The 27,715-nt window shown below is 36.8% G+C and overlaps 1 protein-coding gene across 2 annotated transcripts in view; it reads right to left on the bottom strand.

Moving 5' to 3' along the window:
* Positions 1–27,715, bottom strand: part of KIAA1958 (KIAA1958 ortholog) — a 165,937-nt gene that overhangs the window by 20,673 nt on the left and 117,549 nt on the right. For both annotated transcript variants that reach the window (XM_037027368.2, XM_037027370.2), the window contains one exon: positions 13,033–13,205. In XM_037027368.2, the coding sequence (XP_036883263.2) occupies positions 13,033–13,205 (173 nt within the window). The remainder of the gene's footprint in view (positions 1–13,032; positions 13,206–27,715) is intronic.

Below are 27,715 nucleotides of genomic sequence, written 5' to 3' on the forward strand. Positions count from 1 at the left end.
GGTCTGTGGTTCTGTTCTTGTGCCAGTACGAATTGTATTGATTACTGTGGCTTTGTAGTAGAGCTTGAAGTTGGGGAGCAAGATCCACCCCCCACTTTATTCTTTCTTCTCAGGATTGCTTTGGCTATTCGGGGTCTTTGGGGCTTCCATATTAATATTAGAATGATTTATTCCAGTTCATTGAAGAATGCTGTTGGTATTTTGATAGGGATTGCCTTGAATCTGTAGATTGCTTTAGGCAGGATGGCCATTTTGACAGTATTAATTCTTCCTAGCGAAGAGCATGGGATGAGTTTCCATTTGTGAGTGTCCTCTTTAATTTCTCTTAGGAGTATCTTGTAGTTATAGGTCTTTCACTTCCTTGGTTAGGTTTATTTCTAGGTATTTTATTCTTTTTGATGCAATTGTGAATGGAATTGTCTTCCTGATTTCTCTCTCTGCTAGCTCATCATTAGTGTATAGGAAAGCAACAGATTTCTGTGTATTAATTTTTGTATCTTACAACTTTGCTGAATTCAGATATTAGTTTTGGAGTGGAGTCTTTATGTCCACTATCTGCACAATATCATGTCATCTGCAAATAGTGACAGTTTGATTTCTTCTTTACCAATCTGGATGCCTTGTATTTCTTTGTTTTGTCTAATTCCCGTGGCTAGGACCTCCAGTACTATGTTGAATAACAGTGGGGAGAGTGGGCATCAACTGTCTTGTTCCTGATCTTACATGAAAAGCTTTCAGCTTCTCACTGTTAAGTATGATGTTGGCTGTGGGTTTGTTATATATGGCCTTTATTATGTTGAGGTACTTGCCCTGTATACCCATTTTGTTGAGAGTTTTTATCATAAATGGATGTTGAGTTTTGTGGAATGCTTTTTCAACATCTATGGAGATGATCATGTGGTCTTTGTCTTTCTTTTTGTTGCTGTGGTGGATGATGTTGATGGATTTTCAAATGTTGTACCATCCTTGCATCCCTGGGATGAATCCCACTTGATCATGGTGTATGATCCTCTTGATGTATTTTTGAATTTGGTTTGCTAATATTTTGTTGAATATTTTTGCATCTATGTTCATCAGGGATATTGGTTTGTAATTTTCTTTTTTCGTGGGGTCTTTGCCTGGTTTTGGTATTACAGTGATGCTGGCTTCATAGAATGAGTTTGGAAATATTCCCTCCTCTTCTATTTTTTGGAAAACTTTAAGGAGAATGGATACCATGTCTTCTCTATATGTTTGGTAAAATTCAGCGGTGAATCCATCTGGCCCAGAGGTTTTGTTCTTTTGTAGTTTTTTGATTACCGATTCCATTTTGTTGCTGCAAATTGGTCTGATTAGATTTTCTGTTTCTTCCTTGGTCAGTCTTTGAAGGTTGTATTTTTCTAGGAAGTTGTCCATTTCTTCCAGGTTTTCCAGCTTGTTAGCCTATAGGTTTTCATAGTACTCTCTAATAATTCTTTGTATTTTTGTGGGGTCTGTTGGGATTTTTCCTTTCCCATTTCTGATTCTGTTGATGTGTGTAGATTCTCTTTTCCTCTTAATAAGTCTGGCTAGGGGCTTATCTATTTTGTTTATTTTCTCAAAGAATCAGCTCTTGGTTTCATTGATTCTTTCTATTGTTTTATTCTTCTCAATTTTACTTACTTCTTCTCTGACCTTTATTATGTCCCTCCTTCTGCTGACTTTAGGCCTCATTTGTTCTTCTTTTTCCAATTTCAATAATTGTAACTTAAGACTATTCATTTGGAATTGTTCTTCCTTCTTTAAATAGGCCTGGATTGCTATATACTTTCCTCTTAGAACTGCCTTCATTGCATCCCAAAGAAGTTGGGGCTTTGTGCTGTTGTTGTCATTTGTCTCCATATATTGCCTGATCTCTGTTTTAATTTGGTCATTGATTCATTGATTATTTAGGAGCATGTTGTTAAGCCTCCATGTATTTGTGAGCCTTTTTGTTTTCTTTGTACAATTTATTTCTGGTTTTATACCTTTGTGATCTGAGAAGTTGGTTGGTAGAATTTCACCTTTTTTGAATTTACTGAGGCTGTTTTTGTGGCCTAGTAAGTGGTGTGTTCTGGAAAATGTTCCATGTGCACTTGAGAAGAATGTGTATCCTGCTGCTTTTGGGTGTAGAGTTCTGTAGATGTCTGTAAGGTCCATCTGTTCTAGTGTGCTGCTCAGTGCCTCTGTGTTCTTACTTATTTTCTGTCTGGTTGATCTGTCCTTTGGAGTGAGTGGTGTGTTGAAGTCTCCTAAAAAGAAAGCATTCTATTTCCTCCTTTAATTCTGTTAGTATTTGTTTCACATATGTCGGTGCTCCTGTGTTGGATGCACATATATTTATAATGTTTCTATCCTTTTGTTGGACTGCCCCCTTTATCATTATGTAATGTCCTTTCTTATCAATTGTTACTCTCTTTATTTTGAAGTCTATTTTGTCTGATACAATACTGCAACACCTGCTTTTTCTCCCTGTTGTTTGCATGAAATATATTTTTCCATCCTTCAATTTTAGTTTGTTTATATCTTTGGGTTTGAGGTGAGTCTCTTGTAAGCAGCATATAGATGGATCTTGCTTTTTTATCCATTGTATTACTCTGTGTCTTTTGATTGTTGAATTAGTCCATTTACATTTAGGGTGATTATTGATAGATATGTACTTGTTGCCATTGCAGGCTTTGGATTTGTAGTTACCAAAGGTTCAAGAGTAGCTTCTTTACTATTTAACTGTCTAACTTAACTCTCCTATTAAGCTACTATAAACACAATTTGATGATTCTTTATTTTTCTCACTTTTTATTCTTCCTCCTCCATTCTTTATATGTTATGTATATTCTGTGTTCTTTTGTGTTTCCTTTGACTCCTTTTGTGGACAGTTGATTTTATTTTTTGCCTTTCGTTGATATTTGGTTGGTCTGCTTTCTTTGGTGTGATTTTATTTTCTCTGGTGACATCTATTTAGTCTTGGAGTGCTTCCACGTAGAGCAGTCCCTTTAAAATACCCTGTAGAGGTGGTTTGTGGGACGGAAATTCTCTCAGCTTTTGCTTGTCTGGAAATTGTTTAATCCCTTCATCAAATTTAAATGATAATGGTGCTGGATACAGTATTCTTGGTTCAAGGCCCTTCTGTTTCATTGCATTAAGTATATCATGCCATTCTCTTCTGGCCTGTAAGGTTTCTGCTGGGAAGTCTGATGACAGCCTGATGGGTTTTCCTTTGTAGGTGATCTTTCTTCTCTCTCTAGCTGCCTTTAATACTCTGTCCTTGTCTTTGATCTTTGCCATTTTAATTATTATATGTCTTGGTGTTGACCACCTTGGGTCCCTTGTGTTGGGAGATCTGTGGGCTTCCATGGTCTGAGGGATTATTTCCTCCCCCAGTCTGGGGAAGATTTCAGCAATTATTTCTTCAAAGACACTTTCTATCCTTTTTTCTCTCTTCTTCTTCTGGTACCCATATAATGTGAATATTGTTCCGCTTGGATTGGTCACACAGTTCTCTTAATATTCTTTCATTCCTGGAGATCCTTTTATCGCTCTCTGCCTCAGCTTCTCTGTATTCCTGTTCTCGGATTTCTATTCCATTAACAGTCTCTTGCACCTCGTCCAGTCTGCTCTTAAGCACTTCTATCGATTGTTTCTTTTCTGTTATCTCCCTCCTGACTTCATCCCTTAGCTCTTGCATATTTCTCTGCAGATCCATCAGCATGGTTATGACTTTTATTTTGAATTATTTTTCAGGAAGTTTGGTTATATCTATCTCACCAGGCCCTCTCTCTGGGGTTGTCTGAGTGATTTTTGACTGGACTAGATTTTTCTCTCTTTTCATGGTGATAGAAGTTGTTGCAGGCAGGTGGTAGGTGTGTCAGCTGGGAGATCAAAGTCCCTTCCGGCTTGTTGGTTGCCTTGCCCTTCTCCATTGCCTGTGCCAGTTACTCACACCCCGGGAGCAGACTCTGGGACAATCTCCTGAGCTGCCATGGGCGGAGTCACGTTCAGGCTAGCCTAGAGCACTGTGGGGGCCATGCCAGGTGTGTTCTCCTGTGAGAATGGTGCCCTGTTGTGCCTTCTGGACTTTGCTCTGGCTTCTGCTGCCTGTGCCAGTTACCTGCACACAAGGAGCAGACTCTGGGACAATCTCCTGAGCTGCCGTGTGTGGGGTCACCCTCAGGCTAACCTACGGCTCTGTAGGGAGTCACAGCTACACCAGGTGTGTTCTCCTGTAAGAACAGCACCAGAAATTGCTCCGGCTTCCACTGCCTGTGCCAGTTACCCGCACACAGGGAGCAAACTCTGGGACAATTTCCTGAGCTGCCGTGGGCGACATCGCCCTAAGGCTGGCCTAGAGCACTGTGTGGAGTCACAGCGATGTCAGGTGTGTTCTCTGGTGAGAACGGCACCAGTTCACCCTTCCAGACCTTGCTCGAGCTTCTGCTGCCTGTCCTGGTTAGCTGCGCACTGGGAGGAGACTCTGTGTGGTTGCTGTGGGCAGGGCTGCTTTCCAGCTGCTCCACAGCTGTGGTAGGTCAGCCAGTTTGCCTGTAGCGCCAGGGGTAATGAATGGTAGGATGCTTATCACTGGGAAGGGCTTCTGTGCTGCTTTATCCCACAGGGGGTTAGGGGACCCAAAGTTCGTCAAGATCCCCAGCCTGCTGGGCTGAGTGTGCTGGGACAATTTTGTTCGGCTGTTGAGCCCTTGTCCCTTTAAGACTTTTTTTTTCTTTTACATGAAGAACATTATGTTTGCTAGGCTCCCCACTTCACCAAGTCCCCGCCTACACCCCATTACAGTCACTGTCCGTCAGCGTAGTACGATGTTGTAGAATCACTACTTGTCTTCACTGTGTTGCACAGCCCTCCCGATGCCCCCCCACATGCTACTTATACATGCTAATTGTAATATCCCCATTCTTTTCCCCTGTCCTTATCCTTCCCTTCCTACTCACTCTCCCTAGTCCCTTTTCCTTTGGTAACTGTTCTTGGGTTCTGTGATTCTGCTGCTGTTTTGTTCCTTCAGTTTTTCTTTATTCTTATACTCCACATATGAGTGAAATCATTTGATACTTGTCTTTCTCCACCTGGCTTATTTCACTGAGCATAATACCCTCTAGCTCCATCCATGTTGTTGCAAATGGTAAGATTTGTTTTCTTCGTATGGCTGAATAATATTCCATTGTGTATATGTACCACATCTTCTTTTTCCATTCATCTACTGATGGACATTTAGGTTGCTTCCATTTCTTGGCTATTGTAAATAGTGCAGCGATAAACAAAGGGGTGCATCTGTCTTTTTCAAACTGGACTGCTGCATTCTTAGGGTAAATTCCTAGAAGTGGAATTCCTGGGTCAAATGATATGTCTATTTTGAGTTTTTTGAGGAACCTCCATACTGCTTTCCACAATGGTTGAATTAATTTATATTCCCACCATCAGTGTAGGAGGGTTCCCCTTTCTCCACAACCTCGCCAACATTTGTTGTTGTTTGTCTTTTAGATGGTGGTGATCCTTACTGGTATGAGGTGGTATCTCATTATGGTTTTAATTTGCATTTCTCTGATGACTAGCGATGTGGAGCATCTTTTCATGTGTCTGTTGGCCATCTGAATTTCTTATTTGGAGAACTATCTGTTCAGCTCCTCTGCCCATTTTTTAATTGGATTATTTGCTTTTTGTTTGTTGAGGTGCATGAGCTCTTTATATATTTTGGATGTCAACCCTTTATTGGATCTTTCATTTATGAATATATTCTCCCATACTGTAGGGTACCTTTTTGTTCTATTGATGGTGTCCTTTGCAGTAGAGAAGCTTTTCAGCTTCATATAGTCCCACTTGTTCATTTTTGCTTTTGTTTCCCTTGCCCGGGGAGATATGTTCATGAAGAAGTCGCTCATGTTTATGTCCAAGAGATTTTTGCCTATGTTTTTTCTAGGAGTTTATGGTATCATGACTTATATTCAGGTCTTTGATCCACTTTGAATTTACTTTTGCATATGTGGTTAGACAGTGATCCAGTTTCATTCTCTTACATGTAGCTGTCCAGCTTTGCCAGCACCATCTGTTGAAGAGACTGTCATTTCCCCATTGTATGTCCATGGCTCCTTTATCGTATATCAATTGACCATATATGTTTGGGTTAATGTCTGGAGTCTCTATTCTGTTCCACTGGTCTGTGGCTCTGTTCTTGTGCCAGTACCAAATTGTCTTGATTACTGAGGCTTTGTAGTAGAGCTTGAAGTTGGGAACCGAGATCCTCCCCACTTTATTCTTCCTTCTCCGGGTTGCTTTGGCTATTTGGGGTCTTTGGGGTTCCCATATGAATTTTTGAACTATTTGTTCCAGTTTGTTGAAACATGTTGTTGGGAATTTAATAAGGATTGCATCAAATCTGTATATTGCTTTGGGCAGGATGGCCATTTTGGTGATATTGACTCTTCCTAGCCACGAGCATGGGATGAGTTTCCATTTGTTAGTGTCCTCTTTAATTTCTCTTAAGAGTGTCTTATAGTTTTCAAGGTATATGTCTTTCACTTCCTTGGTTAGGTTTATTCCTAGGTATTTTATTCTTTTTGATCGTATTGTGAATGGAATTGTTTTCCTGATATCTCTTTCTATAAGTTCATTGTTAGTGTATAGGAAAGCCACAGATTTCTGTTTGTTAATTTTGTATCCTGCAACTTTACTGTATTCCGATATCAGTTCTAGTAGTTTTGGAGTGGAGTCTTTAGGGTTTTTTTATGTCCAATATCATGTCATCTGCAACTAGTGACAGTCTACCTTCTTCTTTACCAATTTGGGTTGGTTGTATTTCTTTGTTTTGTCTAATTGCTGTGGCTAGGAACTCCAGTACTATGTTTAATAACAGTGGGGAGAGTGGGTATCCCTGTCTTTTTACCGATCTGAGAGGAAAAGTTTTCAGCTTCTCGCTGTTCACCATGATGTTGGCTGTGGGCTTATCATGTATGGCCTTTATTATGTTGAGGTACTTGCCCTCTATACCCATTTTGCTGAGAGTTTTTATCATGAATGGATGGTGAATTTTGTCAAATGCTTTTTCAGCATCTATGAACATGATCATGTGGTTTTTGTCTTTCTTTTTGTTGATGTGGTGGATGATGTTGATAGGTTTTCAAATGTTGTACCATCCTTGCATCCCTGGGATGAATCCCACTTAGTCGTGGTGTATGATCCTTTGGATGTATTTTTGAATTTGGTTTGCTAATATTTTATTGAGTATTTTTGCATCTATGTTCATCAGGGATATTAGTCTGTAGTTTTCTTTTTTGGTGGGGTCTTTGCCTGCTTTTGGTATTAGGGTAATGTTGGCTTCATGGAATGAGTTTGGGAGTATTCCTTCCTCTTCTATTTTTTGGAAAACTTTAAGGAGAATGGGTATTATGTCTTCTCTGTATGTCTGATAAAATTCCGAGGTAAATCCATCTGGCCCGGGTGTTTTGTTCCTGGATAGTTTTTTGATTACCACTTCAATTTGTTTACTCATAATTGGTTTGTTTAGATTTTGTGTTTCTTCCTTGGTCAGTCTTGGAAGGTTGTATTTTTCTAGGAAGTTGTCCATTTCCTCTAACTTTTCCAGCTTGTTAGCATATAAGTTTTCATAGTATTCTCTAATAATTCTTTGTATTTCTATGGGGTCTGTTGTGATTTTTCCTTTCTCGTTTCTGATTCTGTTGATGTGTGTTGATTCTCTTTTTCTCTTAATAAGTCTGGCTAGAGGCTTATCTATTTTGTTTATTTTCTCAAAGAACCAGCTCTTGGTTTCGTTGATTTTTTCTGTTGTCTTCTCAATTTTATTTATTTCTTCTCTGATCTTTATTATGTCCCTCCTTCTGCTGACCTTAGGCCTCATTTGTTCTTCTTTTTCCAGTTTTGATAATTGTGACATTAGACTGTTCATTTGGGATTGTTCTTCCTTCTTTAAATATGCCTGGATTGCTATATACTTTCCTCTTACATCTGCTTTCGTTGCTTCCCACAGAAGTTGGGGCTTTGTGTTGTTGTCATTTGTTTCCATATATTCCTGGATCTCCATTTTAATTTGGTTGTTGATCCATTGATTATTTATGAGCATGTTGTTAAGCCTCCATGTGTTTGTGAGCCTTTTTGCTTTCTTTGTACAATTTATTTCTAGTTTTATACCTTTGTGGTCTGAAAAGTTGGTTGGTAGGATTTCAATAATTTTCTGAGGCTCTTTTTGTGGCCTAGTATGTGGTCTATTCTGGAGAATGTTCCATGTGCACTTGAGAAGAATATGTATCTTCTTGCTTTTGGATGTAGAGTTCTATAAATGTCTATTCGGTCCATCTGTTCTGGTGTGTTGTTCAGTGCCTCTGTGTCCTTACTTATTTTCTGTCTGGTGGATCTATCCTTTGGAGTGAGTGGTGTGTTGAAGTCTCCTAAAATGAATGCATTGCATTCTATTTCCTCCTTTAGTTTTGATAGTATTTGTTTCACATATGCTGGTGCTCCTGTGTTGAGTGCATACATATTTATAATGGTTATATCCTCTTGTTGGACTGAGCCCTTTATCATTATGTAATTTCCTTCTTTATCTCTTGCTACTTTCTTTGTTTTGAAGCTATTTTGTCTGATACTTGTACTGCAACACCTGCTTTTTTCTCCCTGTTTTTTGCATGGAATATCTTTTTCCATCCTTTGACTTTTAGTCTGTGCGTGTCTTTGGGTTTGAGGTGGGTCTCTTGTAAGCAGCATATAGATGGGTCTTGCTTTTTTATCTATTCTATTACTCTGTGTTTTGATTGGTGCATTCAGTCCATTTACATTTAGGGTGATTATTGAAAGATACGTACTTATTGCCATTGCATGCTTTAGATTCGTGGTTACCAAAATTTCAAGGTTAGCTTCTTTAGTATCTTACTGCCTAGCTTAACTCGCTTATTGAGCTATTATAGACACTGGTGATTCTTTATTTCTCTCCCTTCTTATTCCTCCCCCTCCATTCTTTATGTGTTGGGTGTTTTATTCTCTGGTCTTTTGGGTATCCTTTAACTGCTTTTGTGGATAGTTTATTTTATTTTTTACCTTTCGTTGATATTTTGTTGGTCTGCTTTCTTTGTTGTGATTTTATTTTCTCTGGTGACATCTATTTAGCCTTAGGAGTGCTCCCATCTAGAGTAGTCCCTCTAAAATACCCTATAGAGGTGGTTTGTGGGAGGCAAATTCTCCTCAACTTCTGCTTGTCTGGGAATTGTTTAACCTCCTTCATATTTAAATGATAATCGTGCTGATACAGTATTCTTGGTTCAAGTCCCTTCTGTTTCATTGCATTAAATATATCATTCTCTTCTCTTCTGGCCTGTAAGGTTTCAGATGAGAAATCTGATGATAACCTGCTGGGTTTTCCTTTGTAGGTGACCTTTTTCCTCTCTCTAGCTGCCTTTAAAATTCTGTCCTTGTCCTTGATCTTTGCCATTTTAATTATGTGTCTTGGTGTTATCCCCCTTGGGTTGTTTCTCTTGAGAGTTCTGTGTACATCTGTGGTCTGAACAATTATTTCCTCCCCCAGTTTGGGGAAGTTTTCAGCAATTATTTCTTCAAATACACTTTCTATCCCTTTTTCTCTTCTTCTTCTGGTACCCCTATAGTGTGAATATTGTTCCGTTTGGATTGGTCACCCAGTTAGTATTGATTCATTCCTGGAGATCCTTTTATCGCTCTCTGTGTCAGCTTCTATGCGTTCCTGATCTCTGGTTTGTATTCCATCAATGGCCTCTTGCATCTTATCCATTCTGCTTATAAATCCTTCCAGAGATTGTTTCATTTCTGTAATCTCCTTCCAGACATCATCCCTTAGCTCTTGTATATTTCTCTGCAGCTCCGTCAGCATGGTTATGACCTTTATTTTGAATTCTTTTTCAGGGAGATTAGTTAGGTCTATCTCCCCAGAGTCCTTCTCAGGGGAGGATGTTTGGGTTAGTCCGGTCTGTATCAAATTCTTCTGCCTTTTCATGGGGATAGAGGTAGTTGCGGAAAGGTGGTGCATGTGTCGGCTGGGAGAACATCCCTTCTTGCTGGTTTGTGGCCTTCCTCTCCTTGGAGAACAGTGACCCCTAGCGGCCTATGCTGGGCAGCTGCCCGCAGATGGGGTTTCTAATTCTTGCCCAGCCATTGTGAAAGAAGCTCTGCCCTGCTGCCTCAGTCTGCTGCTCCACTATGGTGGAGTGGCATCGGAGGGGAAATGGGTGGGAGGCTGTTTATCTCCGTGAGGGACCTGGGAGCTGTGCTGCCGCCCAGGGGGTTAGGGCTCCCGGGGTTCTCTGGGATTCTCAGCTGCTGGGCTAAGTGTCCCAGGACATTTCTGTCCAGTGGTGGGGTCCCTGTCTCTTTAAGTCTTCCAAAAAGCACTCGCTTTTCTTTGTCCCAGGGGCACCAGCAGTGGGGACCCACTCGCAGGTTTTACTGTTCCATTTCCCTAGTATCCAGCACCCCACACAGTGTGTGTCTGCACTCTGGTGTGGATGGCTAGGGCTGGGTGTTTAGCAGTCCTGCGCTCCCTGTCCCTCCCTGCTCCGACTCCTCTCCTCCTGCCGGGAGCTGGGGTGAGGGGTGCTCGGGTCCCGCCGGGCTGTGGCTTGTATCTTACCCCCTTCGTGAGTCGCTGGGTTCACGCAGGTGTAGATGTAGCCTGGCTGTTTTCCTGTATCTTCTGGTCGTCTCTCTTTTAGGGATAGTTGTATTTATTGAATTTTCGAAAATATATATGGTTTTGGGAGGAGACTTCCGCTGCTCTACTCACGCCGCCATCTTGGCTCCTCCCTCACCTTTAAGACTTTTGAAAAGCACCTGCTTTTCTTTTGTCCCAGGGGAGCCGGCTCTGGGGACCCACTTGCAGTCTCCGTCTCGGACCCTACCCTTCCGTTTCTCTAATATCCAGCACACCATGCAATGTGTGTGTGTGCTCCTGGTGGATTACTAGGGCTGGTTATTTAGCAGTCTTGTGCTTCCACTCCCTCCCCACTCCGACTCCTTTCCTCCTGCCAGTGAGCTAGGGTGGGGGGAGTGCTCGGTCCTGCTGGGTCATGGCTTTGTATCTTACCCTCTTTGTGAGATGCTGAGTTCTTGCAGATGTAGGTGTAGCCTGGCTGGTGTACTGTGTCCTCTGGTCTCTCTTTTAGGAATAGTTGTATTTGTTGTATTTTCAAATATATATATGGTTTTGGGAGGAGATTTCTGCCGCCGTACTCACACCGCCATCTTGAGCTGGAAGTCCTGCTTGTTCATTTTTTTTTTTGATATCATTAATGTACAGTTACTTGAACAACATTATGGTTACTAGACTCCCCCCATTATCAAGTCCTCCCCACATTCCCCATTACATTCACTGTCCATCAGCATAGTAAGGTGCTATAGAATCATTAGGTGTCTTCTCTGTATATGCTGCCTTTCCCGTGTTCCCCCCCACATGCTTGTTCATTTTTATAATTCATTTCTACAAACATTTCATATACACTTAGTCCATAACCTGCTATGTAAAGACCTATTTAAATATTTTATTTGTTGTTTCCTTACATCCTTCCATGGTAATTTATTTCCTTGAGTGGCTGGTGGTTTTTTTTTCCAAAAAAATAATATATTTAGTTGATTTTAAGCTGCAAAAAACCTGAGCATCTACATTTTGGATGTTTCCCTTCAAATATTATTAGCATACGACTATATAAGGAACCAGAACCTAGAATCCCTTTTTATGCTCCTTTCCTCAATTAAGGGTTCTTCAGTTCATCTACTGTGTCTTCCCTTCCTTAATAATTTATCAACATAAGCCCTCGAGGAAAACCTAGCCTTTCATAAGTGCATTCTATTCTGCTCACCGCTCCAGTTTCAGCAGCCCTTTCTTTTGGCCGCATGTATGTTTTCCTTTCTGCAAGCACAATAGAAAGCCTCTCATGGTTATCTAGTATACCATGCTGCCAGAAGTAGAAACCTAGATTTCTTATATCATCTCTTGTTAGTGCCCTAAACATGTCACTCAAACTTGGAGATGTCACTTGCCCTTGGGCTTCAATTATGACCTCTATATACAAAACTTTAAATCTATACTTCCAGCTTTAACTTTTGCACCATGTTTCAACTCCTGTATCTCCAACTGTTTATTGGACATGTCCATCTGGATATCTCTCTGATGGAGACTCAGTATATCCAAATCAAAATACAACATCTTTCTGTTTGGCTTCTACATGTCCAAAACATTTTCCTTCCATTCACAAACCTCAAACATTTCAAGTTGGAAGAGATTTTTAAGGGCTCATTTTACAATTGGGAAAATTGGGGACCAAGGATGTTAAATTTTTCCTCATCATTCCCAATTAATTTCTCTAAAATATTGCTTTCACTACATTCCTTCCTGCTTAGAAAAAAAAAAGTTCAGTGGTTTCCCTTCTGCCTAACCCTTAAGATGCTCACAGATGGTGCGGTCAGAGCATTTGTCCTATTGCAATAGTCCCGTTCCTGCTCCACTGCACTGATCCTTTAAATAAAGTCTCTCCTCACAGCCAAAATCAAAACCAAACCAAAACAAAACTTCAGTGGTTTCCCAATATTCACAAGATTTTAGCTTGGCATTTAAGGGTTACTAAAATCTAGTTTCATAGTCCATTATTCTGACATGTGAAAACTTACGCTGCAGGCAAGTGAGTCTATCCTTCCAAATTTTTACTCTCCCTCTTGTCACAGCCTAGAAGACTCATCTTCATCCAATTCTATTGAAATTCTAATGTATCCATCAAAACATGGCTTAAACATCAACTCTTTCACTAGTCTCACCAAAATGAAATTAATTTATCCATCTGAATTTTTTGCATGTCTGATCTGTAAGTTCATAGAATGCTGATTAAATTCTGCTTTGTATTATGGATATTTTTCTTTCTATTTTATGTTCTTTCACAGTTTCCCCAGGCAGAAAAGCACCTGTTCTGTGTTTCCCATCATGCTTAGCACAGTGACTGGCACCTGGAAGCGCAGTAAAGTTGGCTAAAAGATGAAGTAAACTCAAGGATTTCTTACCTTGGTGATGTCTGTGTGATCTTTGAGCCCGTTGGTCATGCACCAGTATCGCCACACATTCAGGGCATACCGCGTGGCTTTGGTAGTATTTGGGCTTACTGCACTGGTACACAGATCATTCAAGTCATCATTAATATTAAATACAGGAAATTTGTTGAGCTTAGTAGAATAGGCTAGAAACAAAAACAATAAAAGGCATTAAAATAATTTGCCATCCCCTGCTTTAGAGAATTACATCTTGGGATCATGTTAAATAACAGAAAAGTCCTATAACGTTAAAAAAAAGGAAATTTTTATCAAATATACACACATTAGAATAAATAAGTTAGGGAACAATATTTCTAGCACAGAATCAATGCAGTAACCTTGCATCTGACCCCAGCAATTTTGCCATATATACTAACTGGTGAATTAGCACAGGCATTCTAATAATAGAAGAAAATATATGAATACAGAAAAACAAAGAATGTTCTATTCAAAGTTTTCACCAGAAAAAGAGAAGTATTCCTATTAAAAACAACAATAAAAATATAGAAAGAAGGGAAGACACATCCTTTTTCTTTACCCTTAGCATATGAACAGCTGTTATTTCTCTGTTAACATAAACTCTCAGATGTCTTATGTGCCATCCTGTGCACCCTTCATTAAATGGTATTAGGATATTGCTTTAATTATTTTCACAAATTAAAGAGGTACTTAAACTCTGATTCCATAACTCATCAGCTAGCTTGGGATCAGAATGGAAGGTCAAGTAGAATAACAGTAGGGAAGAGGAGGAGGATACAGAAGACAGGCTCACAGCATCTTAAACACTCTGTGATCTACTAAGACCGGGCTTACACCGTTCAAATTGTTGCCTTTGGATAGAAAACAACAAGAAGTGAGAAAAAAAGTAGATCCCTTTAAAGTAAAAACAATATCAACCTGTACTTTATCTAATGGTTCTGACCCTCTCTGGAATGTTTCTATATTCATACAAGGCACTAAAAAGCTGAGAAATAGCAAAATGAAAAGTTAAGGCAATTACAAAGGATCTTAGTAAATGAGAACTACAGCTGATTTAGACAATCACTATAGTTTCACTATAATTTTCTTTTTAACAAAAAAATGAATTTCTTTCACTTTACCTAACTCACCTGACCTTTCGCTGCTCCACTGAGGAGCCCTACTGAGGCCTCCTGCTGTCCTTAGCACCCACTTGCACCCAGAACACCCACACACACCTTCCCACTTTCAGCCTGACAAATCTCCCTATATCTTTTGTGCCGATCAAATAGTATCCTTTTTTCGTTCCAATTTCAATTTCAAACTCACTTCTACATAATCTGTCCCCACACCAACCACTTTATTCTCTCCTTCAGTATGTGTCTCATATTAGCTTTAACATTCCTCAGAACTGTGATTTAATTGTGCCCAGAAGATCTCTTCAGTTGGTTTGTATGCTCCTTAAGACTGTGTCTTTGCCCTCAAGTCTGCTGTTGAACTGTTGGACACTCAGTCTGTTTTAATGAATGCTTATAGCGAGAGGAATAAACAATGCTAGAAATGCCGTTGGAAGAAACTGAGGCATGTAAGTGTATTCCTTATCTCTGAGACATGCTTGATATTAATGAAAGGATTCCAGTATAAAATGTATTATTATTATACACACTAATTGAATGCTTACTGTATGCCAAGAGCTACATTAATTACCTCTAGGCAACACTACTGTTATACGTATTTTACAGATGAGGAAACTAAGGTTCCTACATTTAATCAGTTCATGCATCACTCATACCACCTATTTACCAGGGTACTCTCTCTGTGCCAGGCACTGTGCTATCTCAGGTTGTGGAGTCAGCAAGTGCTAGAGCCAGAGTTTGTACCTGGATCCCACGGACTCTATGCTCTGGCCACGCATGACAGCAAAGGAATCGGACACTACAGGGATAAAATTCTCAGTAAAGAATACAATTTGATGCCTGCCACTTATGAAAACTATATTCTGGCCCCCAAAATTTATTCGTATTAGCCTTCAGTGAGGAGAACTACAGCTGATTTAGACAGTCACTATAGTTTCACTATAGTTTTCTTTTTAACAACAAAAAAATGATTTGCAACACAGCCCAGTCTCCATCATTTTGATACAGCATAGGGGTAGAAACCATTAAACTGCAAGACAGGATGATGAAGTTTAATAATTAAATAATTACATGGCCTTAAGTAATTTCGCTTCTATCACAGAACAGACTGTACACTGAAAATGGAAACCAAAATCCTAGTGCATAAACAGGTAAAGAATGCTTGTTTGCTTATGTGAAGGTTCCTCAAAAAACTAAAAATAGAAATATCATTTGACCCAGGAATTCCACTCCTAGAAATTTACCCGAAGAAAACAAAATCCCTGATTCAAAAAGACATATGCACCGCTATGTTTATCACTGCTCTATCTGCAATGGCCAAGATATGGAAGTAATCTAAGTGTCCATCATAAATGAATGGATAAAGAAGTGGTACATACACACAATGGAGTGTTATTCAGCCATAAAAAGAAAAGAAACCCTCCCATTTGCAGCAACATGGATGGACCTAGAAGGTATCATACTCAGTGAAACAAGCCAGGGGGAGAAAGACAAATACCATATGATTTCATTTGTAGAATATAAAAGCAAAGCAAAACTGAAGGAACAAAATAGCAATAGACTAATAGACTCTGAGAAGGGACTGTGGTTACCAAGGGGAAAGGGTTGAGGTGGATGGGGTGGGGAGGGGGCTAAAGGGGCACAATAATTCACAATCACAATACAAGTTAATCACAGGGATGATACTACAGCATAGAGAATACAGTTAATAATTCTGTAACATATTACTATTTTGATAGATAGTAACCGCACTAGTGGGGGTGAGGATTTAATAGTATGGGTAACTGTTAAACCACTGTGTTGTGTATCTGACACCTATATGATTGTATATCGATACTTTAATTAAAAAAAAGAATGCTTGTAAGCTTATGTAATGGGAAGGAAATTGTGTGACAATGATAAAATGACATAATATGGCTCCTTCATGATTGTATTTGAAGATTAAATACTTCCTTAATAAACTAATTTTTAAATTTTTTGAGAAGTTACAGTGTTATGGTGCTGAGGAAAATTTTAGGAGACTGTGATGGAGAAACAAATGAAAGTAAGACCTTATAACTGAATACAGGAAAAAGACGGACTACTACAGAGAGACTTGAGTTTTCTTCCCACTAGAGAGGAGGCAAACTCCCGGGCTTAAACTCAGAAAGTGGCGGCCATGGGAGCGGGCGGGACTGTGGGGTCACAGCAGCGTACTCGAAGGGCAGCTACATCTGAATGATTATCCTGCTCTCTAAATGTAGCGACCACCTGCATCATTTACAGCATAGGTATTGGCAGGCACCGTGTGTAAAGTGAGGGAAACCTGCTTGGAAGGCTACCCTCAAGGTCAGAGAGACAGAAGGAGGTATTGTCTCCAGTAACTCTGCACAGCAACATTGGACAGGGAAGCAGCTACAAAAAGTAGGCAATCCCTAAATGTACACTGTCTCTCAGGTACCACCTCCCCTGTGTCTATGTTTGAAAGAGTATCCAGTTTCCCAGCTTGTTTTCAGCTTATACACCTGAAGGGAAGCCTATTTATGGGCATTTCTTGGTCCACTCATTATAGCTGGGTGAAGTCCACTTGCAGAACCCTGTCCTCAACTATTACCTGCAAAACTGAGCCCTGTCCAGATGCATCAAACAGGAACCTTTAGTAATGCTTTCTAAGGAAATCCCTGTAAGCTACCAATTATGATAAATCTAGACTTTCATTTTAAAATGTGAACACACAAATTGCCTGGCAATCAGGAAAAACCAATAGCATGAAAGTTGACAATTAAAGAAGCAGAGCAACTGATTCCACATTCCCTCCCCTCCCCAAAATAGTTAATTGAGAAAACCATGGAAAAAATTCAAAAGGTCATGGATAGATCATTACCTAGATTTGAGAGGATAATGCAACCTTAAAACAAGAACAGCTTTCACTGGAAAGGAAAAATAGGAGAACAAGAAAGATCTTGGAAACTTAACATGCAATAATGAGGCAAAGCTTAAAACAATTAAGAAAGGATTATGAAAATAGATGAGGCATGATGAAACAAATTCTTGAACCAAAATTCCCCATGATTTTAATAATATATGGAGAAAAGGGGAGAAAGATATAAACAATATGATTGAGTTTGCATCCTGTTTGGGAAGAGTAGGGAGCAAAGATGAAAAACACAAAGGTGATATTACTGATATGGATTAATTTTTTACATTAAAAACATGTTTAAATCTGTTAAAAACAAAACATAAGAGAAAGAATTATTAGAATGGATATAGATTTTCAAATAAGGAAGTTATTAAAAGAATGGCAATAAAAAGAGAATTAAAAAGAAATCCAACATCTTCAATCTGTCTAACGAAATTCAGGACAAGTTAACAGAAGAAATGAAGAACCAAGAAAGAAAGTATGATGTATAGAAAATTAAAAATGATGGCAGGAGGACTTCCTCTTAGAGCTATAATGAAGTATTACACTATGTTCCTTCTGAGAATAAAGCTAGATAATATATACTGGCAAACTACTAAAGAAACTGGAACTCAAGGAGCAAAAATGCTGGAGAGAAGAAAAATGCAGAGGTGAGGCCTGCACGGATTACCATGTTTTCCTTTTAAGCATTTGCTGAGCTGCAGTGCAGGACACACTGCCTAGACAGAAATGAGCGGCCAAGTCTACAGCAATCTCAGTGAAAGAAGTAGACAAATACTCAAATATAGGGCTGACAAGCAGCCAGTACTCGAGAGACTGAGATCCTACAAGAAGGGGACCACAGAGAAGTGAGCCAACATTCTGCATGCAATTTTCCTTCCAAGAATTGCTGACTTCTAAGCTAAACACGCAGAAGTAATAGGCAGAGAAACCAAGTGGAAAGCAGAAATCACAAGAAGGCAATTTCATGGCATCAAGGAGTCAAGAATAGTAATTGAGTAATGGTACTTAGAAAATATTTCAAACTGAATGATAACAATACAACTTGCCAAAGTGTCTATAGAGAAAACAATAGCATTAAGTGCAGAAATTAGAAAAGACGATTAATGTCAACTGTACCAGGAAATTATAAAAATGATAGATATACCCAAAAAAATATGGAGAAGGAAACAATATACATAAGAACAGAAATCAACAAAAGTTAAGAAATTTGTAAGAAGAAAGGTAGTGCCCTTAAGAGATGGATATGAAATGACTAACAAAATTGATAAACTAGTAACAAAAAAAATAGAGAATGCAGAAAGTACTTCACCAGGAATGAAAGGGGAGTTATACTACAGAGCCTACAGATATTAAAAAGATGGTAAAAAGACAAAATGAACAACTTGTGACCAAGAAGTTTGAAAATTTGGATAAAAAGCACAAATATCTAGAAAAGTCACAACTTACCCAAACCGAACAAAGTTAAATAGTCCTATATCCATCAAAAAAACTGAATCAATAATTAGGACCTCAAAAGAAAAAAAAAAACCCTTCAGGTTTAGGTGGATTTCACCAGTAATTCTTTTACATTTAAGGAACAAATAATGCCAAACCTAAAAACTTTGCTAGTAAATAGAAAAGGGAATACAACCCAATTTCTTTTATAGGGCAGCATAACTTTTATATTAAAATATGACAAGAAAAACAAAGCAACAGAAAATTACAAGCCAACACAGCTCATAAATGCAAACATAAAAATCCTTAACACAATATGAGCAAATCATATGTCTACTACATAAACAACATAAACAACAACAACAAAATTCCAAATGGATCATAACCTAAATGTGAATGGTAAGACAATAAAGCTTCTAGAAGAAAACAGGAGACCATTTTTATTGTAATTGGGGTAGCTACTTAATTTTAAACAGGACATCAATATTACTGTCCCAAAAGTAGAAGATTTATAAATTAGATTTCATTAAATTAAAAAAGACATATATTAAAATGCACTATTAGGAGGGTAAAAAGGAAAACTACATACTGGGAGAAGGTATCTGAAGTGCATATATCTGACAAATCAGTTAGAAGGCAGATAGACCAATTAAAAATGAACACACTTGAATGGGCACTGCATAAAATAAGAAACACCATCAGTATTTCAGGAAATATAAATCAAAATATACTCACCAAATGCCTAAAGTGAAAAACAAAATCTGTGAATACCAAGTGTTGGTAAGAACATATCCTCAGCTACAGGAACACTCTTACTCAGCTGGTAGGAGTGTCAATTTGCAGAACCACTTTAGAAACTAATTAACAGTATATACTAAAGTTGAACATACATATTCCATGATCCAACAATCCTACACCTGAGTATATACCCAACAGAAATGTGTACATGTGTAAATGTATACGTGTGTTCAAGGGCATGTATGTATGAGTGTTGATATAAGCATAATTAATAATAAAGAGCTCCAAACTGGAAATAATCCTGCTCACAGACAATAGAATGCATATGAAATTGTAAAATATTTACACAATAAATTATTACAATAATGACAAGGAATGGATACTGGAATGAACTATATGCAAAAACATGGATGAATCCACAAACACAGCATTAAGCAAAATAATCCAGATATGGTGTAGTATATTGACTTGGTCCATTTATATAATTCAAAAGTAGAGAAAATGACCCTGTGTAAAGTAATGTAGTGGTTACCTGAGGGAGAGCCCTAAGGGAGGGTTCACGAGGGAAGTTCCTAGGGTTCGGTACTATTCTATGTCTTCCTCTGAATGGTGGTCACAGCAGTCTACGTGCTTCATGAATATTAACTAAGTTGTACGTTAATTATTTGTGCACTTTTCTGTCTGTACAATTCAATAAGAAAACTTACAAATATCTTTTAAAAGTAAAAAAGTATATATAAACTTGATCAATAAAGACTTGTACCTGGATGGAAAGGCTCAATAATAAAATGTTCAATTTCTTCAAATAATCATTTATATAATATATAATTCTAACTAACCCCACTTTTTTAGAATCAGGTTGACTCTAAAGGTTATCGAGGAGAGTAAATACATAGAAAAGGAAGACAATTTTGAAAATAATTAATTGGGAGGCTTTGTCCTGAAAGATAGGAGCATGTATTGTAACACTGCAATAATTTAAAATGCAAGTAAAGAAAAAGACAAATACACTGATGCTACAGGAGAAGTCCAGAAAAGTTCTGGGTAAATTTGCAAATTGAGTATATAATAAAGTCTCCAATTCAAATTGGACTCTTCAATAAATGCTTTGAGATAATAAGCTACTGAGTTAGAAAAAAAACTAAAACAAATTTAGATTTCTATTTCATACATACACAAGTAACACATTTCCAAACAGATTGTTTTCAAAAAGCTGTTTCCATAAAGAAGACAATTTACATAATTTTGGGAGTAAGGAAAACCCTTCTCAGGATGACACAACCCAGAGCTATAAAAAGCAAATTAGCAAATCAAATGACATAAAAATTCAAAAGTTTTTGAATAAAGTGAATAAATTTTAAGACAATAAACAGACCTGGAGAAAACACTTACGAAGTATAGTGAGAAAGTACATATAGGAAAGCTCCTTCGAACTAGTTGGAAGAAGATAGTTCATTAGAAAATGGGCCCAGGATATGACAGAAAAGTATTCATAGAAACGGAAATAGAAATAACAAAAAGCAATAATAATCAGACATTATACTAAAAATAAGATGTTTCATTTATTAGACTGGCAAAAATACAAAAGGTCCATTTTCTAAATGTTGGCTAGGATAGGGGAGAACTTGCCCTAGTTTAGAAAAAATTTGGAAAGGTATACATAACATTCTTTAGCAGTAACCTCTGTGGGACTTTTAAGTTTAACAATAAGAATACATTATTTTTGAAAGTTATAAAAATCACTTGGATTTAGGAAAAATAAATAAAATGTTCTTTTCATTTGACCCAGGAATTCCTCTTTTAGAAATGTATCCTAAGGATTTAATCATTGATATCTACAAAAATGCATGCTCAAGAATATTCTTTAAGGCAAATTTATAAAAGTGAAAAACTGGAAACAAATCCAACAAAGACATTACAAAACAGATTTTTGTACTACTATGAGAAGGAAATTATGTAGTTACATAATAATTACTTTTAAATGCTAAAGATCTTTTACAAATGTACAAAACAGTAAATATAATTTGACTACAATTTTTGAAGTTCATTAATGCATAAAAATTCCAAAATAAAACACCAAAATGTTATTCTAAGTAGTAAGATTCCTGTGACTTTTATTTCATATTTCATTATGCTTATTAGTATTTGCCAAATTATTCACAATTATTGCCTCAATGTCTTAAAAACATTATAAATTTTAAAAAAGAAAACACTTTTCTAAAAAACAACAGTTCTGTCTGAAAATGTTGCCACCGAATTCAATGTTTGCTTTTAACATAATCTTTTCAGATGATATCTCCACCAACATTAAGTATTTTATACATTTTAGCCATTTTAGTCACTTGGTATCTTTTTGGGAAAAATTATTATGAATAAATTAAAAGTAAATAAAACTTTTAAAAACAAAACTTTTTTGACTTAGAGGCTAAATATTACTCAATTTGTATTTTTATATTCTTCCCCTATTTGGGAAATAAAATTTGTCACATTTTAAATGTGTACCTTGTAAACACATGAAAGGCTAAGTTCCTTGTTTCTTAAAGTACTAGGAAAATATATACTAAGCTACAACTATATTAAGTAATTTTAATAAAACTTAAAATATTATCATATAAAAAGTCATTTCTATTTGCAATATTCAGCTTTCTATGAGCAAAGACTTTGGATTATTCATTGATATGAAATAAATATTTGCATTTCTGCAAAATAATTGATGGTGAGAGAGCCTTTTCTGATGTTTTAACATACTTTTATTAAATAGTTTTAGTGACCCAACAAAGATATCTGGAGTTAACAGTCATTTTGAACCATTCCTATTTTGCAAAAGAACACTGTCAAATGTGCTAAATGCAACAAATGACACATGGAGAATTTTATGACCAAAAAGATTTTCCTAAAAATGAGAAAGTATGGAACCTGACATCCACTTAGGTTGGTATAATTTGCACAATTAGCCACCCACAGATAGTGAATTTGTGGTAGAGCTATTTGCTCCATTAATAGGATTGGGGGCTTGGGGCACTAGGAAGTGAGATTACACTCCGCAAAGTGTCTACCACCCACTAGAGGCTGCGTGTGAGCAGTCACATGTAGAAACGCTCCTCCTTCCAGGACTCCCCCCTCATCAGCGGTCAGAAACAACACTGGACATGGAATGCTTTGTTCAATACGCATTATATCCTGGAACCTAATGCACAGTGACCAAGACCTTCCTCCCACCCAGAATGTGACTAGTTTTAAAAATTGTTTGTTGTAGCTACAAAAATCAGCTGATTTGCTGAAAAAACTTATTGAATGTATGAAGACTGGTTATCCCCAAATACAGATGAAATTCTGTGATAAAAGCACGTTCTCATTATGGAGACGTTACTGATGCTCATTAGCTGATTTTATTGAGTTGTATTTCTTATTTCTTATTGTAAGCTTTAGGCTGTACCAACAAATACTGAAAACAATAGAAAATTACATTAAAGGCAAACATACACATGATGGAATAAGCCACTGAAGCATAAAACTAGAATTTTATTTAGAGCACAAGTACACAGACAAATATGAAGCAAAAACAGCTGATAAAGATGAAAACATCATAGTTTAAAAGATCAGCGAGCAGCGAAATAAAAATGAAATCAATAGTATACTCCAATTAATAAAGAAAGTTCTCTCATATTAACACAAATATCCACTGGCAGAGGATTAACCAGGAACACCACAGTCCCATGTTTAAACATATTAACAAATTTCCCTCCATTTCAGTTCACCTTTCCCTCTTTCTTTTGCAAATTAAAATTGCAGCAGCTTAAAAAGAGACTTAAAATATGATTAGAATGAACAGGTACACATGTGCTTTTCTCATGTAAATCAATAAAAGCCAAGTGGCCATAAAATACATTAAAAATGACGATCTATCAATGGGGTTGGGGGAGAGAAGTAAATGCATCTTCAAAGAACAATACTATTTTTTCATAAAATTTTTCTATATTAATTGTAGTGGTTATATTTCTAAAAGAATGCCTGGTGTTAAATTATACTGACTAAATTGGTAAATCTACATTTTTACTTCCAATTAACTTCTAAGTGGTAGAGTAAAAGAAATCTTTAATCATTCTTATAATTTATAAGTTGGAAAACCTTATTTAAGTTTGTGAACACAGCATTCATTCTACTAAACCACCAAAATTAATCATTTTAACAGATGAATGAGTCATATGTAGTAATTCTGTTAAACCCAATATGCTTCTAGTCATCCTCTCATCAGGTTTTAGGTCTACAGGGATAAGTTACATTTTCAGACTAAAATGAAAAAGGTACAAATTATTTCTTGCCATGGGACTAATCTGGCAAATCTATGTATAAATTCAGCAGTGAGAAAAAGTTAAAAATCATGGTGGAAACACTCAATAAATTAGAAACCTAATAAATATATATTATTTGATTTAAAAGTTGACCTAGACATAAAGGCCTCACAATAGTCATAGAAAATGTCCAGAAGACCAAAGGAGGTCAGAAATCCAAGAGCAGGATTCAAATAAATGTGCCCATTGCGATCAAACAGAAATTGTTAATCACCAGAATGTATCATGCCATAATCTTTGGTGTCCAGAATATAAAAGGAATTGTAAGTACAAAGGGCTTGCCTATAAACCCCTGACGGAGAAACCAAGAAGTGATTTTGTGTTATTCTGGAGGCCACTGAATAATGGCAGAACTTCTTTAGAAAATACACATATTTGAATTTCCTTTTATTGCTTTATCACCTCCACTGAGGGGCAAATGTTTAAAGCATATTCTTGAGAACAGGTTTACAGTTAATATCTGCCTTTCTTTTTCTCTAAGCAAAGAAGTGGCAGGGGCCTTGAATTTGTTTTAATATTCTCAGAATTAAATCAGCAATTTCAGCAGCAATGTTTCCATACACAGTTTTAGCTGTCGCTGTGTGTCTGACAGTCACACAAAACGCCTGTATATAATTCAGGAGACTATCCATTTATTAAAGGAATCTTATAATTATAAACCCAGTGAACAGTCTGAAATCCTGCACCCAGTGAAGAATTTTGGTGTTCTTAACATTTTATGATAGTTTCCCTTCTGTTTTAAGAGCATAAATGTATAAAGTATAAAAATATTTCCTCCATGTTGAATTTTAACAAAGTATAGAATTAGTCCATGGAAATAATTTTCTACTTTCAGAATTTGTTTAGAATTGCTTATGCAAGATGGAAATACTAGGAACTAAAGACATGTGGGCATGAAAATTTCCGATACTTATAAGGCAACCAAATATGTTTAATAAGCCCATGTAAATACTGCAAATAAAGGTATTGGGAACTCTGAGGTTCCCATGCTCCCTTATAATTAAAATTTAAAAATTAAATATTCTCATCAAATGCAATTCAAACAGTATGTCATGAAAACTAACAAAAGAATGTACGTACTTCATAGTCCTCTGCTATTACACTGTTCAATCTAAAATATCCAGATCAAGGGAAACCATGCTGCTACATTGCCATTATACTGGATTTCTCTGTAAGGTGCTAAAGCATTAAAAAAAAAAAATGATTCGAGGTGGGGTGGAGTACTGGAAAATTTTAAATTCTTGCTTTCTCTTTTTGCGAACATTTCCCTTGCAAAGAGTTGGGGAAAGTGTGGCAGAAAAGCTGACCTGGAATTATACATATGAAACAAGATCTTAAAGTTGGCACCACTTGACAACTACAGTATTTCCTTCTGTTGAGGCCACTAAGTGCTGGCTCAAAATATTAAACAACTAATTACATACTTTCACAAATCACACATATACATGTTGACTGGCACAGCCTTGTAGCACAGTTTTTCAGCTTAACTACAATAAAGGATAGCAGCAATGGTTAACAATTTCACATAAACGCCACAAACACACATACGAAAGAGTGCCTACAACAACATGCAAAATCTCAACAATGACATCACTGAATGTTACACAATGCATAGAAATTGTAATGTTTTTTGGCAAGATGGTTTTTTTGTAACAAATACTTTATAAAACAAACATTCTTTTGTTATAAATGCTATTTAAAAAGTTGTAATATAATGGATGTAGATATAAAACTTCAGTTAATCTGAGTGGATTAATACTAAAATGGACCTATTTCATCCAGTATAAATAATCAATTATAAATTAATTTCTAGTGGAAGTATACTAAGGTATTTGATTTATAAAATGTAAGAATTACAGGAAGTAATAAAGTCACTTAAATACAGTATACACAATTACTGTTAGGATTCTATATTGCTGATGTCTTCCTAATTCTATGTTTCACAAATAAATTATGCCAAAGCATTTTCAAAGCTCTTTGAAATGAACCTAGAATGGTAAAAATGCTCTCCAATCCTAGTGTGATACAAAGAACATTTTAAGTCTAGCAAAATTCAACACTGCATTCAAAAAACAATTCTACTGTACTTTTTTTTATAACATCCTAGAATTTCTGATTTTTTCTTCAACTACGACCTGGTGAATATGACTTGTAAAGTAAAAACCTTGTGCAGTTTTTAAGTTTATGCTTGAATTCCTCTTCAGAAGAATAAGCAGGATAATAAAAGAATTTACAAATACTTTGAATTTCTATATTTTCCTGCTGCAGGTCTCTTTCATTATTAGTTTCCATTTTCTTTCCCCTTCCCATCTCTAAATAAATTCACTTCAGAAACATCCTAATTAGGTTGATAGAAATTTGATCCTTTTAGTTGAAGGTATATCCCAAACCTTCTATGATGATTTTTTAAGACTTTCCATAGACTAAAAAAGGACGCTGTAAACTGCAGTCAAAACCAATAATATAGATGATAGGCAGCTGGATATTCAAATGAATATCACATTAAACAAAAAGTTATTTTTCTGTTCATATTCTGTCACTGGAATTCATATACTTGATAACTGTAGTTTACTTTCCCTCAATAAATGCAAAGTAAATATAATCAGATAAGCTGAGAGATGTCCAGCTTAAAATAAAAATTAAAATGGCAAATGATTACATTTCAAGATTATCCCATCAAATTTCAAAAAAAGAATTTGCTAAAATCAAGGTATAATGTACATAATGAAAACTGAGAACTCCCACATAAAAAACAGCCTATTTGGAAACTGGCAGCTTGAATCTTCTCTTAATAAAAACTTGATTGAGGGCTTAAAAAACGATCACAATTTAGAAAGCAAGGAAAGGATACCTTTCCTAACTCAGTGTAAATCTAGGATCATTTTTCCTTCCCAAACTCTCATCTATGGACTGAAGTCATGTGTTTGGGTTCTACCTCTGGCTCTGACTCTAACAAGGTGTGTGCACCTGGGCATTCATCTATCTGCCTGGGGCTGTTTCTCTCTCTATAGAAGAAGAGGGGTGGATTAGATTAGATGTTTCCAATCCTAATTTCCAGCCCAGCACACCTGAAGAATGTGTAATAGAGAGGTGTAGTAGCTTATTCAGTCTAGTGAATCTCAAAGTAGGAAGGTAGGGGCATAGGGAACCTAATTCCTGGGGAATCTGTGTTACAGGATGTGTTCTTTTTGCAATCTCCACCTCCTTGCCCTCCCTGCCATCTCCCCCTAAGAGGACATGGTGACTCCTACCTACTCTTCACAGCACTGAAAGTCACTGGGCCAGATAATCTCTTGGGTCCTTTCAGGTCCAGCCTCTATGACTATAATTGAACAAAGATGATGGTTTACATTAATACTTTGACCTAATTAAAATTCTTATCAAATTTGCACTATGACCTAATTAATAATCTCAGTCTAATTCAACAGTTATGGTTTGCATAAAAACTCAATTAAAATGTATTAAAATGCTATCTATTAAAAAGTAATGCAATCTTAAATACCAAATCAGGGCTTTCCTTCAGTTTTGGCAGGCCTAGTCGGTCAACTTACAAACAGGATGGAGCATAAGAAATTTTGATTACCTTTCTCTTCTGTTTAGAAAAGTGAAATCAGAGTTGTCAGCAGTTTATCAATATCACTTCTTTTGTTTTTGTTTTTTTTAATCATTAGAAATATATTAACAACTAAAGGATGATACATGCAGTGTATTTCTTTATCTATGGCAAGGATCTCTTAAATATCCTATCTCTATCACTTTGCCTCATGAAAAGCTAAGCATTCATATCATCAGCCAGATCCAAGTAGGAAGGAGAAGCAATATTTGAATACCATGCATTAAGGGAAAAACAAAAACAAAAAAACAATTGAGGATGCCCTTGTCAATGCTGTGATTCTAGATAACTCTCTATCTGTACCTTATCATATGGTAGATATGCCAAGATATGTCTTGTGTGAAGGAATTCTATTTTAGAAAACTGTATTAGACTGATTGTTGGATAACTTGTTAATCCTTTAGTATTCATAACTATTTTCTCATGAATCAATCTGTTAAAAAATATCTTACTGCAATAAATCATCGCACGTTCCCCCTTGACTTCCTCCCTAAGCTTGGAAATTTATTTCCTTTATCATTTG

Source organism: Manis javanica, chromosome 2, assembly GCF_040802235.1.
Source record: "Manis javanica isolate MJ-LG chromosome 2, MJ_LKY, whole genome shotgun sequence".
Classification (NCBI taxonomy): Eukaryota; Metazoa; Chordata; class Mammalia; order Pholidota; family Manidae; genus Manis; species Manis javanica.